At 42.6% G+C, this 19,155-nt stretch overlaps 2 protein-coding genes across 4 annotated transcripts; one reads left to right on the top strand and one right to left on the bottom strand.

Annotated features, from left to right (window-relative positions):
* The first annotated feature begins 123 nt into the window (after positions 1-123).
* LOC310937752 (E3 ubiquitin-protein ligase RNF34-like) lies at positions 124-6,909 on the top strand. 2 transcript variants are annotated; one of them, XM_083902095.1, is made up of 7 exons: positions 124-285; positions 1,893-2,111; positions 2,976-3,356; positions 3,739-3,795; positions 3,981-4,182; positions 4,834-4,875; positions 5,307-6,909. In XM_083902095.1, the coding sequence occupies exons 1-7, from the start codon at positions 280-282 to the stop codon at positions 5,495-5,497; spliced, it is 1,098 nt and encodes a 365-aa protein (XP_083758221.1). In that variant the 5' UTR covers positions 124-279; the 3' UTR covers positions 5,498-6,909. The 2 variants fall into 2 exon arrangements, with proteins under 2 accessions (XP_083758221.1, XP_083758220.1); XM_083902094.1 differs by lacking the exon at positions 4,834-4,875.
* Positions 6,910-7,214: 305 nt separating this feature from the next.
* Positions 7,215-18,767, bottom strand: kdm2ba (lysine (K)-specific demethylase 2Ba). Of its 2 annotated transcripts, none has more exons than XM_083902686.1 (10): positions 18,651-18,767; positions 14,134-14,358; positions 13,876-14,019; positions 13,090-13,176; positions 12,521-12,814; positions 11,594-12,408; positions 11,342-11,505; positions 11,075-11,236; positions 9,349-9,567; positions 7,215-8,271 (listed from the first exon to the last, which is right to left on the bottom strand). In XM_083902686.1, the coding sequence occupies exons 1-10, from the start codon at positions 18,702-18,704 to the stop codon at positions 8,090-8,092; spliced, it is 2,346 nt and encodes a 781-aa protein (XP_083758812.1). In that variant the 5' UTR covers positions 18,705-18,767; the 3' UTR covers positions 7,215-8,089. The 2 variants fall into 2 exon arrangements, with proteins under 2 accessions (XP_083758812.1, XP_083758813.1); XM_083902687.1 differs by having other exon boundaries at positions 12,521-12,805.
* Between the last annotated feature and the right edge of the window lie 388 nt (positions 18,768-19,155).

Genomic DNA, 19,155 nt, shown 5'->3' with positions numbered 1-19,155 from the left:
TTTACAGGGGTGCCCAAACTTTTGCATACCACTGTATATCCTATCCTCTATGTGACCTGTGGGGGGCAGCATCAGATTGTAGCAGCGTACAGACTGTGAGACAGAAGAAGAAGAAGAGGACAGTCAGTCAGGCAGTCCGTCAGACGTCAGTATCCGTGGTCTGAAACGTGTTTCTTCTCGTTAGACACCGACATTCGTTCAGCTGAGTTCAGTTACGGTCCACACTGCGATGGTCACACCGACACTCTGGATTTCAACAGCAGAGCCGCCAGAGCTGCGATGAAGGTTCATTCTTCTCCCGTTGCGTCATCACCACTGTTGTTAGTGTGTCGCTGCTCAGGCTATCGCTAGCAGCTAACGTTAGCTTCCTGACGCTGCTGCTGAAACACGGCTGTCAAAAGCCCTGACAGCTGTCACTCACTAAGTGTTGATTAGATTGTTATCGTAACTATATTTTTTAAAGAAGGAAATGTGTGTTCTTTCTAAATTCTCTTGTTGTGACGTCACCCCCACAGTTTTTAACGTTACCGCTAGCTGTAAGAGCTAGCAAAGATATAACTGAAGTTAGCTGAACGGTGTGTTGTTGTGGTCGCTGCGTCTCACACCTTCTCCACCTCTCTGTTCTCTATGTAAACACCAGGACTCGTGTATGTGTTAAATCCACACTGTCTTAATCAAGGCTTAACAATTACTAGTTTTTGAGTCGCAATTTGAAACAATGCAGTGTCTTCAGTTATGTTGTACTTACACGAACTCGCATGTCTGCTGCTCTAATGCATACTCATAGCACTAAAAGTAAAGACATTAAATGTCGACCAAACACAAATTTTGTGTTTGGTCGATTGTTTATTTGTTGTTATAATTGCTTCTTGGCAATAACTCTTATCCTGTTTATTTCCCTGTTAAATAGTGCAACATTTGTAAGTAATTGCATTTGTGGGATGAGCAGCAGAGTAGATTATGTGGGCTGTGCCCATGAAAAAATTGCCAAATCTTCTCTGCCAATGCCAAACGGCTTATTCTACTATTGACTGTGCGGCATCTCCCTCACTGGGAAAACAAGGCCTGTCCTCATTAGAGGTAATCTCAATGCAGAGAGAACTCTATTCATGATGACAACGCTCACCTCCACAGAGGGATGCCATCCCACAGCAGTGTGTGATCAAGATGGTGACCAACATGAGGAGGAGGTACCAGGCTGTTGTGGCTGTGTATGTTTCTTCCACATGCTACTGAGGCCCCTCTTTGTTAAATGAATAAATTGTTAAATTGCCAATATGTTTTTTCAGACTTCAAACAAGTTTTTTATGCAACCCACATGTTGAACTCTGCCGCTCAACCCACAGATGCATTTCCCTTGCAAATGAGGCATAATTAAAAAGGAAATAAACTGGGTTAGAACAACAAATAAATAATAATTTTCCTTCTTTTTATGCTTGGTTTATATTTAAAGGTGCCCTATGTAAGAATGTGGCCAAAAACGGTTACTACATTCAAATTCAAAATACCGAGGTCTTTTAGGTTTCGTTTTCTGACGTAACTGGCAACCAGTCTGTAAAATATTTTTTTTAATGCAAATATTTTGGCTGTACTGTTGTTGTTGGTGAGTGCAGTTTGTTATATGAACATTATTCTTGAGTCTCTGTGACATATTAGGAGGGTTTTATGGCCAGTTGCGTTAGATTTATTACATAGTGCACCTTCAAGGTATGCTAATGTTATTATTACCATGACAAGGTATTACACAGTGAATATTCAACTCAAGAGTGTATGTCACCATCACAGTGTCTGTCAGAGCAAGAGCAGTCATATCATTCAGTCCTAATATGCATCTTGATAATCTGTGAAAGAGAAGATGGAGAATGCTGAAGAAGCTGTTGTGCTGTTGACAGGCAGGGGCCTCGTCCATGTGGGCTTCATGCTGTGGACTGCTGAATGAGGTCATGGGTACTGGGGCGGTCAGAGGTCAGCAGCCAGGGTTTGGAGCCAGCGCTGGACCCTTCAGATTTGCACCCAGTGCAGGATACTCTACATACCCGCCCACCAGCTCAGGGAGTCCCAGCCTTGTATGCAAGACCTGTGGTCAGGCCTTCTCAGTCTTCAGGAGAAAGGTAGGTGCCTGTGTAATGCCTGTACAAATACATATATATCTTATTTAATCACCTGACATGTTGCCTGATTAAATCCACTTTTATATTTGTAATGGATTTTCCTGGTTTAATGGTGTTTTGGAAGTGGACTCAAATTAGGATTGAAATTAATTACATTTTTATTCATTTTCTTCGACCCTCATTGGAAGGATAAAGCAGAGACTGGTGGACAGCATGCTGCAATCTTATCATCACTGATGTTCACATGTGGCTCTGAATCATGTGCTTCACTCACTCATCGCTCCAGTATAATCCCATGTCTTGCATTCATTAGTCTTTGATGTCTGTCACTTAAAAGAAATCTGCCGCTTCCTGTTATTGTGCCGGGAGAGATTGAGCATATGTGAGTGTCTGAGAAATGCAGAAAAGGGCCACCAACATGTTTTCCACTGATCTTTTAATTAGCGTCTCTGCACTCCAATCCAATCCAAATTTATTTATAAAGTGCTGTACAGATAGACATAAAAACAAGACAACAACAGTAACCAACTTAAACCAACAGGACATTAAAAATAATAAAAGTGTTAAGACCAATAGGAAAGGAAAAAAGGATAAGAATGAGAAACTCTAATGCCGAGCCAAAGGCCAAGGAATAGAAGTGTGTTTTGAGGTTTGATTTAAAAACAGGCAGTGTGGGGGACAGCCAAACATGTGGCGGCAGAGCTTTCCAAAGCTTTAGAGCTGCAACTGAAAAGGCTCTGTCCCCTAACTCGATAGTTTTCCTATTTATTATGTAATGTCACATGTCATTTGAGAAAATAATTGAGAATAAAAAAGTGCATCCACCTCCTTTCATCCTGTTTTCTCTCTGATTTTCTTCCCCAGTATATCTGTAGCGACTGCAGGAAGTGCTTCTGCTCGCTGTGTTCTGTGCTTCAGGAGAACCTGCGCCTCTGTGCCACATGTCATTTACTTAAATCAACAGCCTTTCAGAGGCCTCGGCTCATGCGTCTACGAGTGAAGGACCTGCGCCAGTACTTGCTGCTTCGTCACATCCCCATAGATACCTGTAGGGAAAAGGAAGACTTGGTGGACTTGGTGTTGTGTCATCAAGGCATTGAGGAGGAGGAGGACCCCGACAATGGCAGCCTTCACTCACGTTCCCTGTATAATCCTTCAACCACACAGTCTGCCTCTGAGCTGTCTGCTTTTGCTGCATCACAGGAGGAACCGCTTAGCAGGAGTGACAGCTCCGATAACAACCAGGTCTGGAACTTTCTTAAAACATGCTTAAAATTGAGTACTGTTGTACACACATATTATCGATAATCCCTACTGCAAATCAACAATGGGGAAAAACAACTTGACTCGTCAAAGTGAGGTTCATTTATCGTCTTTACTACAATTTTTCCGAAACTGAGTGGGAGGTTAGAAAGCAGACGGACAAAAATATAAAGTGCAGGGCCGTGAAAAGGGAGCTCGGCTCCAAACATCCAGGAGCTTCTATAAATATTTGGACTTGGCTTCTGTGGATGGGAGAGATGTGGCATTGTTCTTGAGTCTAATCCTAATCCTGGGTTACCTGGTTTGTACCCAGCATGTACAGTAGTGCGCACTTATGCTTGTTATTCCTGCTGTTGTGTTACAGGATGATGCAACATCAGTGTCTCTCCTCAACCTGGACCCCAGTGAACTCACACCTGAGGTGATCACTCTTACTGCTGTCATTGTAAATCAAACAGGCTTTCAGTTTTGTTGCTGAATGTAAACAAACATGAGTCAGTGCTCAATTACAGTAACTTGTATGTCAGGTTTTCAAATGATGGTCACATTAAGTAGTGAAGGATCGTTGAAATGTATTATGTTAAATCGTTTTTTTGAATGGTGCAGGTGAGTCCACAGACTCGACGTCGGGCCAGAGCGTCGCTGTCAGACATATCCAGCCTGAGGGACATCGAAGGTCTGTCGGTGAGGCAGCTGAAGGAGATCCTGGCCAGGAACTTTGTCAACTATTCAGGGTGCTGTGAGAAGTGGGAGCTGGTGGAGCGTGTAGGCAGACTGTACCGAGAGACGGAGGGGAACAGGAAATCAAGTGGGTATTGACAGCAAACGTAGTACTGTGACATTTCATGTATTTACCGCGCACTTGGCGATATATTGTGATTTGTGTCTTGCGGTGAAAAACATGAGCGGTGCTGTAAACACAGGCGAGTCGTGTTTGCATTGTTTTAGAGGCCACGTCCCGTTTGTAACCATAGAAACCTAAATCTATCTTCTTAATATGTTAATTAGGGACGCACATGAATATTCAGTTATTTGTGTGATTATAAAAAGTTAATGTGATTAATAATTAATAATTCTGTTGTGTTTATAAGTGTTTAGTTGGTGGACCGCTTGTGTTTGTTCTTGAATTAACCTTCAAGCTGTATTAGCTTAACACACAGTGGATCCCGCAGAAGTGATGACATTTACCGTGTTCTTTGAATGCATCTCCTTCATTAGCTCAACATTCTATTGAAAAGCCCATTCCTAATAATAATTAAATACAACAGGGTCTTTGTGTTATTTGGCCCTTGAACTATTATAATAATAATAATAATTATAATAATAATTGTTATTATCATCATTATTCATAATAAAATACCTCGTGTGGATACAAACAGACTCGTTCAGTAAGGTTAGTAATTTCCAATGACTATCAAATCAATCAAATGTCTCTTGCTTTGCTCCTCCCACACTAAAGTGGTGACCTTCCCCCCTCCTATCTGCAACGGTGCCATCGGAGGTAAGACTCATGGATTCCTTGCACTGTTGCCATGGTCACACTCACCATCTGTGATTCACCTCTCCATCATACATGCAGTATCACATGTACGCCTCGTCAACTTGTTCTCATTCGTTATCGTGTGGAATGGCATCTCCTGTGAAGCTGCTTGACTTTTTTATTTTTAAATGAATTCTCACTACACTACTCACCAGCACAACTGTGTGGTTGTCATGGAAACATCTTGACACATAACCTAATCAGACACTGACATTTTTCAGGTTTTTGTGAGCGAGATAACACACAGTGGGTAAGATGAAGTGATTTATCAAGCTGCAGCACCCCCCCCCCCTTTGCCCCTCTGCAGTGCATGAAACATCACCCTCCTTTCACTCTGAAGTGTTTTCCTAACATTTCCAGTTACCTCTCTCTTGTGTTTCTCTCTCTTGTAGACTGCAGTGAGAAGGCTCTGCTGACGCTCCACGACGATAACCTCTGCAGGATCTGTATGGACGCCATGATCGACTGCGTTCTGCTGGAGTGCGGTCACATGGTCACCTGCACCAAGTGTGGCATGAGGATGAACGAGTGTCCGATCTGCAGGCAGTACGTTGTGAGGGCCGTGCACGTCTTCAAGTCCTAATGTACTGGTATGACAGACTGAACCTTAACTCGACCTCGCTGCTCATAGCGTTTCAGCGTTCCCCTAAAGACTCGTTTCATGTTTCTATTTCCATCGTTTGCACATTGAAACATAATGAGAAGCTACAGAGCATAAGATCATACAGGATTATTGCGAGTCATTCCTCAAGTGAACATATCTATAATCTATGCTCATTCCTAAATGTCAGGTTTGTTTTTCTTAATAAAATTTTCACCACAAAGAATGTGTGGCGCTCACTCGGCCACATGCGCTCTCCTCCATCACAACTCATCGCCCTCGGGGCGCTCTGTGAACCTTAAACTCCTCACATATCTCTCTTTACATCTGCTGCAACATGAAGACATATCTTAGTAACACAGGGGAGATGCAGTCTGTCAGTCTGTCTGACTATGTCGGGCAGCGTGTGGCTGCTGTGAGTGCTCAGCACATTTTAAATGAAAGATCTTAGTTCACTCTGTGTTCAGGCACTGACCGCTCGCGACTGTAGACCAGTACTAGAGGCAGGTGTAACTTGAAGTTGGACAGATTTAATCTGGACTGGTGGTGGATATTTGAAGGCCTCTTTGTTAATGTTGGTAAGAAAAGATAAGTTCTACTCGACGAGCAGGTGCTCTGCTTCTTTGATTTTGTTATATTAACTGTTTTTAAGAGCTTATTAAAATGCATAACAGATGGAAAACGACTGTGCAAACTCTTGTCAGAACAGCAATAGCTAACTTCCGCTGTCACCTCTGTCCTCGTCTCATCGAGACAAAAACTGGTGCTAACTCCTCCAAACATCCGTTCCCGTTTTGTCATAAGCTGCACTGTGGACGTGAAGCTGAATGTTTGTTATTTTTTTATGGTTGTTCGTTGTTGGGAGTGGAATGAAGTGAAGTCTTAATGCTTTTGGTTTCCTCTGATGTAAGAGTGTGATATAAACTTAATATTCAAAGATAGTGTCACATTTACTGAAAGTGTATGGAAATGATGACTTGCTAATGTGCATTTTTGCAGATATTGTCCCATGTGAGATGTATATATATATTGATTTTGATTGAATTTGAGTATCTGATTATTGAATTGTCCCTGGGATTGGATTCTTTTATTATGAGTTATGGTTTGACATGTTTTTTTTCTGCTTGAACCAGAGCATGACACACTAATTGCCTCCTCCATCTTGCCAAGTTACAAAGTCAGATGTTTTGGTTTAATCCTGCTCATTTCCACGTATCCATCCTCTCTACTGTACCCACACGAGTTCACAGTTGCTGCTAATACAGTAAAGACGTCCCATATTAATCATGAAGAGTAGCGGAGCAGGTTGCACTTTTAGTTTAGAGGATTATTTGTGTGCAAGTTTTCTCTTAGTATTTTGGGAATGTCAAACGTTTTATTTTGGTAATTAAAGATTTAAATGAAAGACAATTTGTGTTCCTCTTTTATCTTCATCACATTCAGTCATTTTAAGGGAGTTCTGTTGCAAAGTAATTTACATTTAAAGGAAAAGCCTCAATTTTTTAAATTGAGTGTGCTGCATTTTTGCTGCATTTTTCTTGCATTTCAAAAACAGAGTACTCATAATGGTACAAATGAACTTATTTTAATGCATATTAGCACTTATTTTTTCAATTTACAAATATAAACATCACATTCACTTGAGGTGATTACATGACGACACCCAAAATACACAAAACACCTACTGTATATGCAGGCATTTAAATGTTTGCAAGTGAGCAACTTGCAAAAGTCTTAAATAGTTGCTTATATAAACCTGTATAGAGGATATGCTATGTGGAGTGGACTGCATTATTCAAAGTCATAATGAGGTAAAATGATCATAACATGTAGAGTTGGGTGTTGTGGCCACCAGGTGGCGCTGCAACTGGCTCAAAAATCCACCCCACAAAAAATGGTTTGACCCAGCTCTGAGGGAACTGTCAAATTACTGAAAGAGAATAAATACAAACAATAAATTAATGTTGAAATATCAGTGAAACACCAACATAATTCAGGTAACTGAAGACACAAGGACGTGAAGAATATGAATTTGTTCTGATTTAGATTCTAAATATTCAAGAAGTTTTATGATAATTTATTCAGATATTACTGTACATGTTATTTTTTCCCCTCTGAAATGGATATATTACACTGATACAGATGATGGCACGTAGTGACACTGTTGTTTGAAGACTCTGCTCACATGCCAAACATTTTCTCTGTGACCTTTAGCTCCTGAGACACAGCTGTAAACTCATGAAATGATGCTTATATAAAAAAAAAAAAATACTGGGTTTTTAAATATTTAAAGATTAAAAATAAACAACCCAACCATCACTTACAAGCACGTTTTTTATAAAAATAATAATAAAAAAAAAGAGATAAACGAAATCAAATCTCAGCACAAACATGCACGCGATTTTCTGTGTCCACCTTTCTACAACGCTTCAGCTAAGGTCTCCATCCAGAGATCAATTTAGTCTGTTTGGAACTGACTCGCAGACCAATCATAGTTTGACCAGTTTAACATAAAAAAAAAGTTCCATTAAGTGCAAAGACGGTCTTTTCCATCGCTGTTGTCCCGTCGGGAAACTAGCTCGCCTTCTGCAGCAGTTTGTCCTCTCTCAGTCTAAACGGGACGCTCACAGACATTTCTGCAATGAACCTTTCGCACGCCGTCTTGGTCACCTGCTTGCAGTAGCGGAGGTCTATCTGACAGATGCTTCCACAGCGCTTGAAAAAGTTTAGGGAATGGTCCGTGACACGGTTACAAACTAAAAGGAAACAGAGAGAATAAGACTCCGTCACAAGCCTGGTAAAAAGATTTGGATTTTAAAAAAAACAAAACAAAAACTGAAAAATCATCTAATTTTTGTATCTTTTCTTGACCTTGACTTTTCCCTTTTCTGCTCAAATCATTTCCTTTTCTCTTTGTGTGCATGTGTGATACACATTGAAAAAACCCTCTTAAATCTAAGTCCAGGTTGAACTACACATACTGCAAAGGTACCACAGTTCAAATGAAAGAACACTGAGGTGATACATGTGTTTTCAGTGTCTATCTCTAACTGTTTCATCTCACAAATGTCAAAAATAACTTTCTCCAACAACAGAGCAGCCCACAGCATTGAGTTTATTCTTAGTCCGAGGACTTGTACCTCTTCTCCCTAGTTCAGGTGATCAACCCCGGCATCTGCTTTCAAATTCCTCTCTGCTTTCAGCCATCTAGATTTCTGAAATGCATCTTCACTGCAGACCCTTGCTTTGCTTCCCTTCTTCTCCGGCCATTTTGAGAGTTGCACTGGGGACGTTTGGGTTTGACAATGTAAAGCATTGCCGACACATAGCTGCAGCTTCCCGTGTCTGACTAACTCTTCTGGCAACCTGAGTGTCGATATGCTGCGAGCTGCGTCATTGGGCGAGTGGCACAACAGACACACAAAAACAGTAACACAGTTTGCAGCCTGTGAATTTAATTTTGAATGGTTATCAGTTAAGTTTGACATGTTTCCTGAATCTGTGATGACATCACAGTCACGTCAATGACTAAATAGAGCAAATCTCTTACATACTGTGGCAACTGCAACCTGCAAAAAAGGCCAGTGCAGATTTAAATACAATGATGATCTTGTGTTTGCTGGCTCACTGTTTTCCTGTCTTGGCTTCAGGGGAAACTTTAACAAAACAGAGACTTTGTTTATTGGCTTTTCAAACTCAATCTCTTTCCCTTTTAAAAGGACTAAATCTTCAAAAAACGCAGCAAAGGGACGTAGCTCCACAGAGTCACACCTGTATGTATTTACAACCCAAAAGGAAGTGTGTCTGTGTGTTCCTCAGGTTCCACTTCTCACCAGACAGGTTGATTTCTGTGAGGGAATCTCTAGTGGTGGTCCCTGCTGCCGTCAGCAGGTTCACAGACTGGTCGTTGATGTGGTTGCAGTAGCTCAGGTCCAGCCTGGACAACAGAGGCATCTGACGACTGATGAGACGTAAAGATGTGTCCGTGATGTCCAGCCCCGCCAGACGCAGGTCCTCCAAGTTACGCAACTTGCACCGGTTATCCAGCTGACCTGTAAGTCAGATAAATACAAATAAAATCATACACAATCTTTGTCATCAAGTACAATGTGCAAAGATGTCTGTGGTGGAGCCAGAGTTTCATTTTCAAGTAATCTGTCAATAAATTGTCAGAGAACGAGCAAAAGGTTTGTCATAAGGAGGCTGAATCGAGATTCAATATTCAAGATAAACTTTATTGTCCCTGAGGGAAATTTGTAGAGCTGCAACTAACGATTATTTTCATCATCGATTAATCTGTCGATTATTTTCTCAATTAACACGTGTCAAACTCGAGGCCCGGGAGCCTGATGTGGCCCGCCACGTCATTTTATGTGTCCCGCAAGTGAATAATTGGTCTTAAAAATCGGTGTTAAAATAGGTCTATGCTGCTTTAAGGCGTGCGTTGACCATACACTACATTTCCCATAATGCACAGCGATTGCGTTACCCGTAAAGTGACGGCATCCCGCCACTAGATCGCAGTGTATCATTGTGACCGACTGTGATCGCAGCAGACTGTGTTCACAAAAGCCACCAAAACCAAAGTGGCAGTGAAAGCTAGCTTTATTGTAGCTGAAGAAATCACCCGTGTTTCAAAGTCTATTTCTGAGGGTGTGTTTTTGAAGCAGAGCATGTTGATGGTGTGTGAGCACCATACATATACAGATTTTTAAAACTGTTAGTTTGTCAAGAAACACCATCGCGGACCGGGTTACATCTATAATGCATCATATTTGTAACTAAGTAAGTAATAAATACAGAAAGTTATTTAGCAATAGTTACCTTTAGTTTACATTATATTTGTTAACATTTAGTTACATGTATTCTGTCTTAGTTACATCTGGCTCTTTGAGGGATGCGGCCCTCAGTGAAAATGAGTTTGACACCCCTGCTCTAGAACATTTCACTTCAGGTCAAGACAGAAACTCTAATAATTAAATGATAATTGCAAACGCTTATAAGACAAAGCCTTGATCTGACTGATGATGGGAAATCACTTTATCTTCATTATAGAGAGTACAGTGCACATCAACTAAAAGTTAATTCCACATAAAAACTAATCACCCCAGAAGCTCAGAGAAGATGAGACAGCTACAGCAGGCGAGTTACCGGAGTCCTTGTGTGCAGTTATTGTGCTTTTCTTAATCCGGGGAGCACAGGATTAACGTTAACAGACCGGTCATTTGTGAGGGTTAACTTTGATACTTTTTAACACTTTGGTTGTGGCAGATAACTATATTATATAACAGCTGTTTCAGTCCTAAGACCTCAAACTAAAGAGTAAAATCATCACTGTATATGATTATCAGACACGTGGACATGTTAATAACATAACTGGTGCATTATTAATAATAATAATAATAATAATAATAATAATAGTAATAATAATAATAATAATAATTCAGATTTGTTGACCAGTTCTACTTAAATGCATCAAAGAGATGTATGGACGATAGCCATGGAGAAAAGAAGATAAACTCCACTGACAGCTTGTGTTTTGTTGGTCCACTGACATACCTGGTCTATTGTCTGTTGGGGGTGAGAGCAGGTCTCTCATTTGTGCGTCTTTGAGTCCCTCAACCCACTGGACATCCAGAGTACGCAGCAGGGGACAGCTGGAGGTGCAGAGCGCAGACACAGCAGCCCAAGAACAGCCCGATAACTTCAACACCCGCAGACCTGAAAGGCACAGCAGTGCTTTAACTTACGGATGCAAGAGTGAAACTAAATCAAAAGAGTCCATTTTCCTTGTTAACACATCATCAGTGACACAAAGATGATTACCTGGTAATCTATTGATGAGCCAGCTTAACTGTTTCTTGGAAATGTTGGTCCAGCTGAGGTCTAAGCAGATCGGCTGTCGTCGAATGATCCCGCTGAGCATGAGCGGAGTGACAGAGGTGCAGCGGTTCAGATCGATCTTTGTCCAAAGTCTCTTATCACAACCCCTAAACATCAGAGGCAAATGTTAATGTTAATTCATCATGTTCTTTATCTCGTGCAGTAACTTTGAAAATGCCGAGCATCATATTTTACCATCTGTTCCACGTCTTGCAGACTCTCATACACACACACAGCTCCTTATGTGAGAGGAAGTGGAAAATCTTCATCCAGTCCTCTCGCTGTATGACGTGTGTTTTCCCGTCTTTCAGGGTCAGTCTGTCTGGAGGCGGGCTTATTGGAGGCGGGCGAATGACGTGCCGCTCCATTTGGACACACTTGGGCGGGGAGCGTGGAGGCACTGGCCGGTTGGTCGGGGTGCTGCGGTTGAAACCCAGTGGCGTGATCTGACTTGGGTAGAAGTGCCTCAGCTCCCACGGTGTTCCGTTTATCTCTTTGCTCTTGAGGTGTGGCCTCGGATCCCCGAGGTCGTTGCCGTTGCGGAACAACCTCTTGGGTTCCTCGTTCTCCGTCTCTGGCTCCACCTTGAGGGGTTGTCGGTTCTCGTTGGCTAGGCAGTCCTCCGTCTTCTGGATTTCCTGGTTTAGTGCTTTGCTCAGTTCTCGGCTCAGTTCCCTGTTTGGAAGACGACGCTTACGCCGTGCTTTTGGGCGCTGACCTTTTTCCTGGGTCTCACTGCTGCCCTCACTGCTGGGGCCGGCCTGTGGAGAGCTGCAGTGAGACTGGTCACTGTCCCCGACTGGTGTTTTAATGCAGGGGTTTAAAAGTTCGCTCTTGGAGTCCCTGTCATCTGCTTCTTCTTCAGCATCTGCTAAACGCACTCTCCTCTCCAAACCATTCCGGAAGTGAGGGTCTCGTCCTTCGTCGTCCTCGTCCTTGTATGCATCTTCATCCTCTTCTGTTTTGATGCGGTGCAGAAGCTTAGAAAAGTAAGGATCGTCTGACATTTCCTGTTTGAGAAAAAATAAATACATCTCACTTTCAATTCTTTGGTTAGGTTGAAGTGGATTCACCTACTCAGCAAGGATATATAATATGATAATAATAAACAAAAAATCAAACCTTCTTCCTCAAAATGATATCCTCTTCCTCATCATCAAACAGCTTCCTCTTCCTCCTCAGTCTGTCCTCAGGTCTAGGCCTGGGCAGGCTGCTGGGAGACAGGAGTGGTGGCTGTCGGTACAGAGACTCCGTCAGAGACTCAGGTCTGTTCCTGGGCGTCTCCTCTCTGTCCGGTCTCCTCCTGGCTGCAGAGGCTGCGTCTCCCTCCTCCTTCACAGGCTTCTGTTCCCTCAGCAGAGAGCCAGGGAGGTTGGAGGCGTATTTGAAGCCTGGACCCCTTTTTTGCTTCAATACCAAGGGGGACACAAGTTGCAAGACAACTTTATACCTTAAGCCTATAGCGACCAGGAAAACCAGATGTGCAACAAGTGCAGCTAAAGGTTTAGTAATAAAAACTACACGGCTCAGTGACAAACTCAGTCACATTTAAATAATAATAATAAACAGGAAGTAGCTGAAAACACAAGCGTAACAAAGCCGCTGTTGTACACAACTGTATGAATGATACTAAGAATAAAGAGAAATATTAGTAGTATTTATCTTGTGACCTAAACTCAGTAAGTACTCACTTTCCCACTTTTGCCTGCGTGGTTGCATTTGGGACATTCCCAGCAGTTTGGGAGTTCATCGTTCACCACTCCTGACGCATCGGTCACCTGATAGAGAGCAACCAGAAAAGAGCCGGATTTCAACAAGAACAACAGGCTTTAAAAAGGATTCCTGTGTTAAGTTTGTTTAACAAAAGGAACAAGGGAAGTGAAAATGAACACCATAACCCATCGCAGTCAACACACTGACTCATACTGTCATTAAAAACAAAACTCCAAAAGACAAAAAGCATGAACCCCTGCTCCATCTGAATGTTTTTACCATACATATAAAACTTGAGTTTAAAAAATATTTATATATATATATACATATATGTCTTAGTTGGTGCATGCTGCAGAACAGCTAGACACGACATGTTGGAAAAACTGGTTTGACCAAACCTATGCCAGCACCACAGGTACAAACAGGGTGTGTGCTGCTTTTGATTCTGTTTTGCCTTTATCTTTTTGAACGTTGATGTCTTCACTAAAACATCTATTTAAGGCAATGAGCCAAACGTCTGGTCATTTAAAGCTTCTCGGGCATGTGTCACAAGCATGACAGTGCCAGTCATAAACCATAAAAACCTGTAAGTCATCATTAGGGAGAGTTGGAAGCTACATAAACAACAGCATTTCCACATCGACATACCTTCAGTGAGTCATTGTGTTACATTACATTGTGTTTTAATGAGCTTTATGTGTTTGCTGGCAGATGTGTGTCACTGTGTGAATGACCGCACTGAGGCAGAGCCGAGTCATCTGTACCTTGAGGCAGTTGGGATGGACGATCTCGTTGCAGATAGAACACTCCATGAGCATGAAGTTGAATTTCTCCTCCTCTTCCTCCAGCGTGTCCTCCTTCCCCGCCTCTTTACACACCACACACACTGCTGTGTGAGGCAGGACGGGCTGCAGCAAAGAACCAACAAAACATCTTTAACATCGGTGATCTGACATCGTCGCATCTGTATCTAAAACTGTCTGAACGTCGACAGAAAAGACAAACTGAGATTATCGACTCACCGCAATGCATTGTCTCATAATGCACGACTGCTTCATGCGCCCAGGCCCTCCAAACTTCTTCATGTCCTTGCAGAAGTGACACTCTCCGCACTCTGTCCGCAGACACGCCTCGCACTTTCGGCAGCGCGTTCTCCTACGTCGGGCACTGGACGAGCTGCGGTTGGACGGAAGCTTGACGGCTGACGTTGTCCCCATCTTGGGCTTTGGCCGGTTGGCTGCCCTCTGCTGCAGGACAAACAGTGAGGACAAAGTGTGATCATCTTCTACTGCTTTATCCTCCACATGAGGGTTGGGTTGTGCCAATCTCAGCTGATGTAGATCAGATCACCAGTCCATCACAGGGACACAAGAGTCAAACAACCATCCGCTCTCACACTCACCCCTACGGTCAATTTAGAGAGCCCAATTTACCTAACCCCAACCTGGAGTAAACGCCCCCCTACACACACAGGATGGTTCGAGTCTTCTTGCTACAAAGGCAAGTGTTCTAACCACTACATCATAAGTGTGATCAAAGACTTTAAAATGGCTCTTTCAGTAGCTCATCTGTATTTAAACTGTTTGATGACACATTTTTATTTATTTTAGTCATACAACACTTGTTCGCCAGACCGCATTTAGGTGCAAATATATTTATATAAGATCGATCAAATAATCGATCATCATTTCCTTCTCGACGTTTGAACTGATAACTCATCATTATAGTTTTTGTCATGCAATTGTAATCAATTCAGATCGAGTCATTTCAGAGGTGTAGATATTCTCACCTAAAATAAAAGTGATAACAGTAAAGATGCACATTATAGGATCAATGATAGAAAAACAATGATTAAAGCTATTAAGGGAGAAGAGACTGAGCATGTGCACACGTTCACAACCATGCACACAAATGACCACGAGGCTTTCAGGCCATCGTCCTAAATTCAAATTTTGATTTCCACTACAGTTATTTTTAGTCTCTGCACTGTTGCCATGGAGAGATTGAAAAGCGCTATGAAAATAAGACAAATCATAGGGGTTCTTGTTCTGGAAGGAGAGGTTGCCTTGGCAACACACTTACCTCGCAGGTGACAACTGATTCAGGAGACAACTGAAAGAAATGCATGACTATAAAGGCCACATTATACTTCTCCAAGTGCGTAATGTGTTATCCGACTGCGTAACCACGGCGAGCCCTCGAGCCTTCATACTTCTCCGTCGTGGTGACGGATACGCCACTGCAATTCCCTGCCCGATCAGTAGGGGTTTCCGTGTCCCAGAAGATAATTTGAGGCGAGAAATTAGCCACAGCAGCGTTAGCTCGGCCTGTCCTGAGGACCAATCGCAGCCCTTGCCGCCTCCGTTGTCCCTTGACGGAGTGACGGACACTTAAAAAATATCTTGTGCAGCCGGACACAACGCAGAGGCTTTCCGACAGGCTCTCCGTCAACGCAGATGGCTCTGCGTAACCTACGTAGAGCACTTTACGCAGGAGTATAAATTGGGCTTAAACTCACAATTAAGGCAATAATTGAGTGTGAGGCTGGAAGCACAGTTCCTATTCAGAGTGTATGACCATTCCCTCGTTAGTAACTCTGCCTAAACCACGAGAGCTAACGTGCTACTGAACCTGCGCATGCCACGCAACGATGTGTTATGCTCTTGGCTAAGATGTCTTTGATCAAGACCTTTGTTCAAAAGCTTTTTGACCAAGAAGAATGGCTTTGATCATACTGGAAATGCCAGAATGAAGAGTCTCACACTGTTGCCTTTAATTCACGTGCAATGTGCCTCAACATGGTAATCCATGTACAGATCAAAGGCACATCAAAAGCTTCTGTTCATTTTCAATGGGGGCAAATGCAAGAATAATGTATGCATAAGTAGCACTGTAATATGTCAGTGCTGGTTACCTATACAAGATACATGAACAAACACACTGTAGTCACTGTATTTATCTGCTGTCCCTACGTTGCACACAGATGATTAGTTTTATGTTGCAACAGACGAGCTGCAAACGGGTTAAAGAACGACTGTAAACACAAAGAAGTGCCCGTGAAAAGTTTCAAATGGGAATTCTACAGCTCAGAAAAGCCAGTCATTGAGCAGATTGACAGGATAAATGCTCCCTGTCTACCCCTGAGCTGCTACTGTATACACACTTACCGCATACACCAATTAGCTCTTAGATTGATAATCAGTTATTCAAGATTTTATTTTCTAAAGCACAACAGAAAGGTAAAACGGGTCAAACATGTAAAACAATGTGCAAAAAGAACAAGACGTTCCTACCGATTCCAGAAAGAAAATTTCATCAACAACGACCTGAACAACCTGCCCTACATCTGTGACTGTGGAGACAAATGAAGTAGGTCATTAATGTTGTCAGGACATGTTAATTCATGTGCACCACAGACAGATTTTCCTCTTTCCTCTGGAAAGAGAAAAGGTTTCTTCATGAAAATGTGTTGGTTATTGCACACTGCAGCTGACTGAGCACTTGTGTTTGTCTCCGACATGGTTTCATTACTCGCTACAAACAATCAATGCTGCAGAGCGCGATAACATGTCTTTACTGTAACTCTCTCCAGTGATATGTCAGGAATCTGGGAAGGTTTTCTGAAGTCTGTGCAAAACACACGGCCGATATTCGGAGCACAATCTTCTGATTTCAGCGGCAGGCACAGTCACAAGGCTCATCATCTGCAGCTCAGTGTACAGTGGTCCTTGACACAACTGTAAGTGTGTGTTCCCGTCTCTCCAACAATGTGTCACGATGGGAGGAGGGGTCACGAAAGCCTCCCTGATGAGGAACTGTTGAATAGGTGGTGTGGGTATAAACATTTCTCCTGAATTGTACAAGTAATGCATTTGATGAAGACTTCTGCAATATCCAATATTTACAAAGCACTACTAATATAAAGGGACTCCGATGAGCTCCATGTCTATGACTGTAGCAATTTAGTGTAGTAATACTACGATAATTATAAGAATACACTTCCGTGATTTTTCTTAGATTAGTAAATGTGCAGGGCCTTTTTTTCTGTATTGAACCTTTATTTACATATTATTTACAATCCTTAATAAGAATCATACGATCCTGGAATGTCTGCAAAGATGCATTTGTTGCACCTTTATATAAATCACTAGCACTGTATGCTTGTGAGTGAGACAACACTTTGCTGGTCACCATTATATCTGATAATTAAAAAACACAACTGTGCAAGAGCCATTTGTCGCGATGAGGACAAATATTGTCCACTGTCCTTTCTCTAAATGACTGTGTCCACTGACCTCAATCATCAGCACTGTGTATTTGAGAAAAAATGTGGGACAAAAATAAAGTCCTAATATCACAGCTTCAATAGTGGCTGTCCTGTTCTCCTCACATTCACTAACATTGTTTATTCCCTAAGGAACAAAGATGCATATAAACACAATGTGTGCAGTACATTTAAAACATATTATTGTATTCATGTTGCGTTGATCCAGTTTTCTGAAAAGTCATTGCATATAAAGCAAAGAAAATTATGTAAATCATCCTTTTTGGAGGCGATAAACATTGACTGGGGTCAAATTGACCCTGAGGATAACAGGAGGTTCACTTCAGACTGATATAAAGATCCTGATCCAACAAAGTCTCAATATAGAATTCCCATGGTCTATCTTGCCTTTATTCTCCTGCAGCTCAAGACAACTTTATCTCATTCTTATCATATCACATTTTCCTTTTCCAATATTTGATGTAGTGTTTTGACACTTGACAATAACGCATCAGCTCATCCCTAAACTTTAATAAAAATAAAATGACTTGATGAGGCTTTGACGGGGTCACTGCAGGAGTCCCACAGTTCTGGAACTCAACAGAAGTAAGAGCCACTTCATTGTTCCACCTCCCCATCCCCCTCCTCACTCCCTGCCTCAACTTCATTTCGCCTAAAGGCTTCTTAAAGGCACAGAGTAGTGGAGCAAGTTGAACTATGAGGAAATCAGTTTGGAGAAAAGGCTTTTTCCCATGAAGCAAACCTAGAGATAGTAACCAGGAGCAGATCACAGCACCTTCGAGCTGCCTGGACCTCATTGACCACGGAGGAGACGGAGGTCCTGGACCACACACACACGAATCAGTCACTTTAGTGAAATAAGGCGCTGTGGTCAGTCACAACAAAATGGGTCAGTTGTGGCGAACATGACAGATGGTGTCCAAGGTGGAGAGGAGGACATGGTGCGTTTGGGCGGTCAGTCTCTGGACCTCCGCTGCACTCCAGTGCTGCGTGTAAACGCTTCGTTTGAACGTGTTTCCTGTCTCTAACCGTGCGGGAAAAGGGGAACGGGAGGTTTTTAAAGAGACGCAGCGTTTCTCCTTTCAAGTCGACAACAATAAAGAGGAGATGAGCGGCTGAACGCCACACACGTTCTCCCCGAAACAACGCCTCACACTGTGCCCGTTAAACGCTTTGTTTCACACCAGCACAACAGCAGCAGCGACGCGCGCGCACACACACGCGGGTGGCTTTATGTAATGAAGGATATCTGACCTGCTCCGACTCTGAATCATATTCCTCTTCGTCTCCACTCAATGACAAGGCCATGGCTCCTCTCGCATCGTTTGTGAACGAGTCAGGAAACTAACATGGCTGACCGAGGTTGCTCTGTCCCCTCCCTCACTCATGAGGCAGCTGCTCGCTGTGTTCGCCGTGCTGCGTTCAAAGACAGTCGGAGACACCGACACACAGTGGTTTACGTAAGCAACACGCAGCGTCCAGGCGGCCTAACAGAGACTGAACGTGAAATAAAAAATTCCACTCACAATTAAACCAATACTTGTATCAAAAGGACGCGCGCGAAGCAGTTAGATTAAGACAATAAAGTGGAGTTAATGCGGTTTTAGCACGACATTGATTCCAACTAAGACGAAACTGTTATTTACGTGTACGAGAAACGCCGCTCAAAATGAAACAGGAAACAAAGGTAAGCAAATACAACAAGATGATTCACCCCTGACTCACGTCTGTGTTTGTGGCGCGGGACATGTGAGTGACC

This window comes from Microchirus variegatus (genome assembly GCF_963457635.1).
Source record: "Microchirus variegatus genome assembly, chromosome: 16".
In the NCBI taxonomy this organism is placed as follows: Eukaryota; Metazoa; Chordata; class Actinopteri; order Pleuronectiformes; family Soleidae; genus Microchirus; species Microchirus variegatus.
Note: the sequence above shows the minus strand (reverse complement) of the source record. Positions and strands in the feature narration are given on the sequence as shown.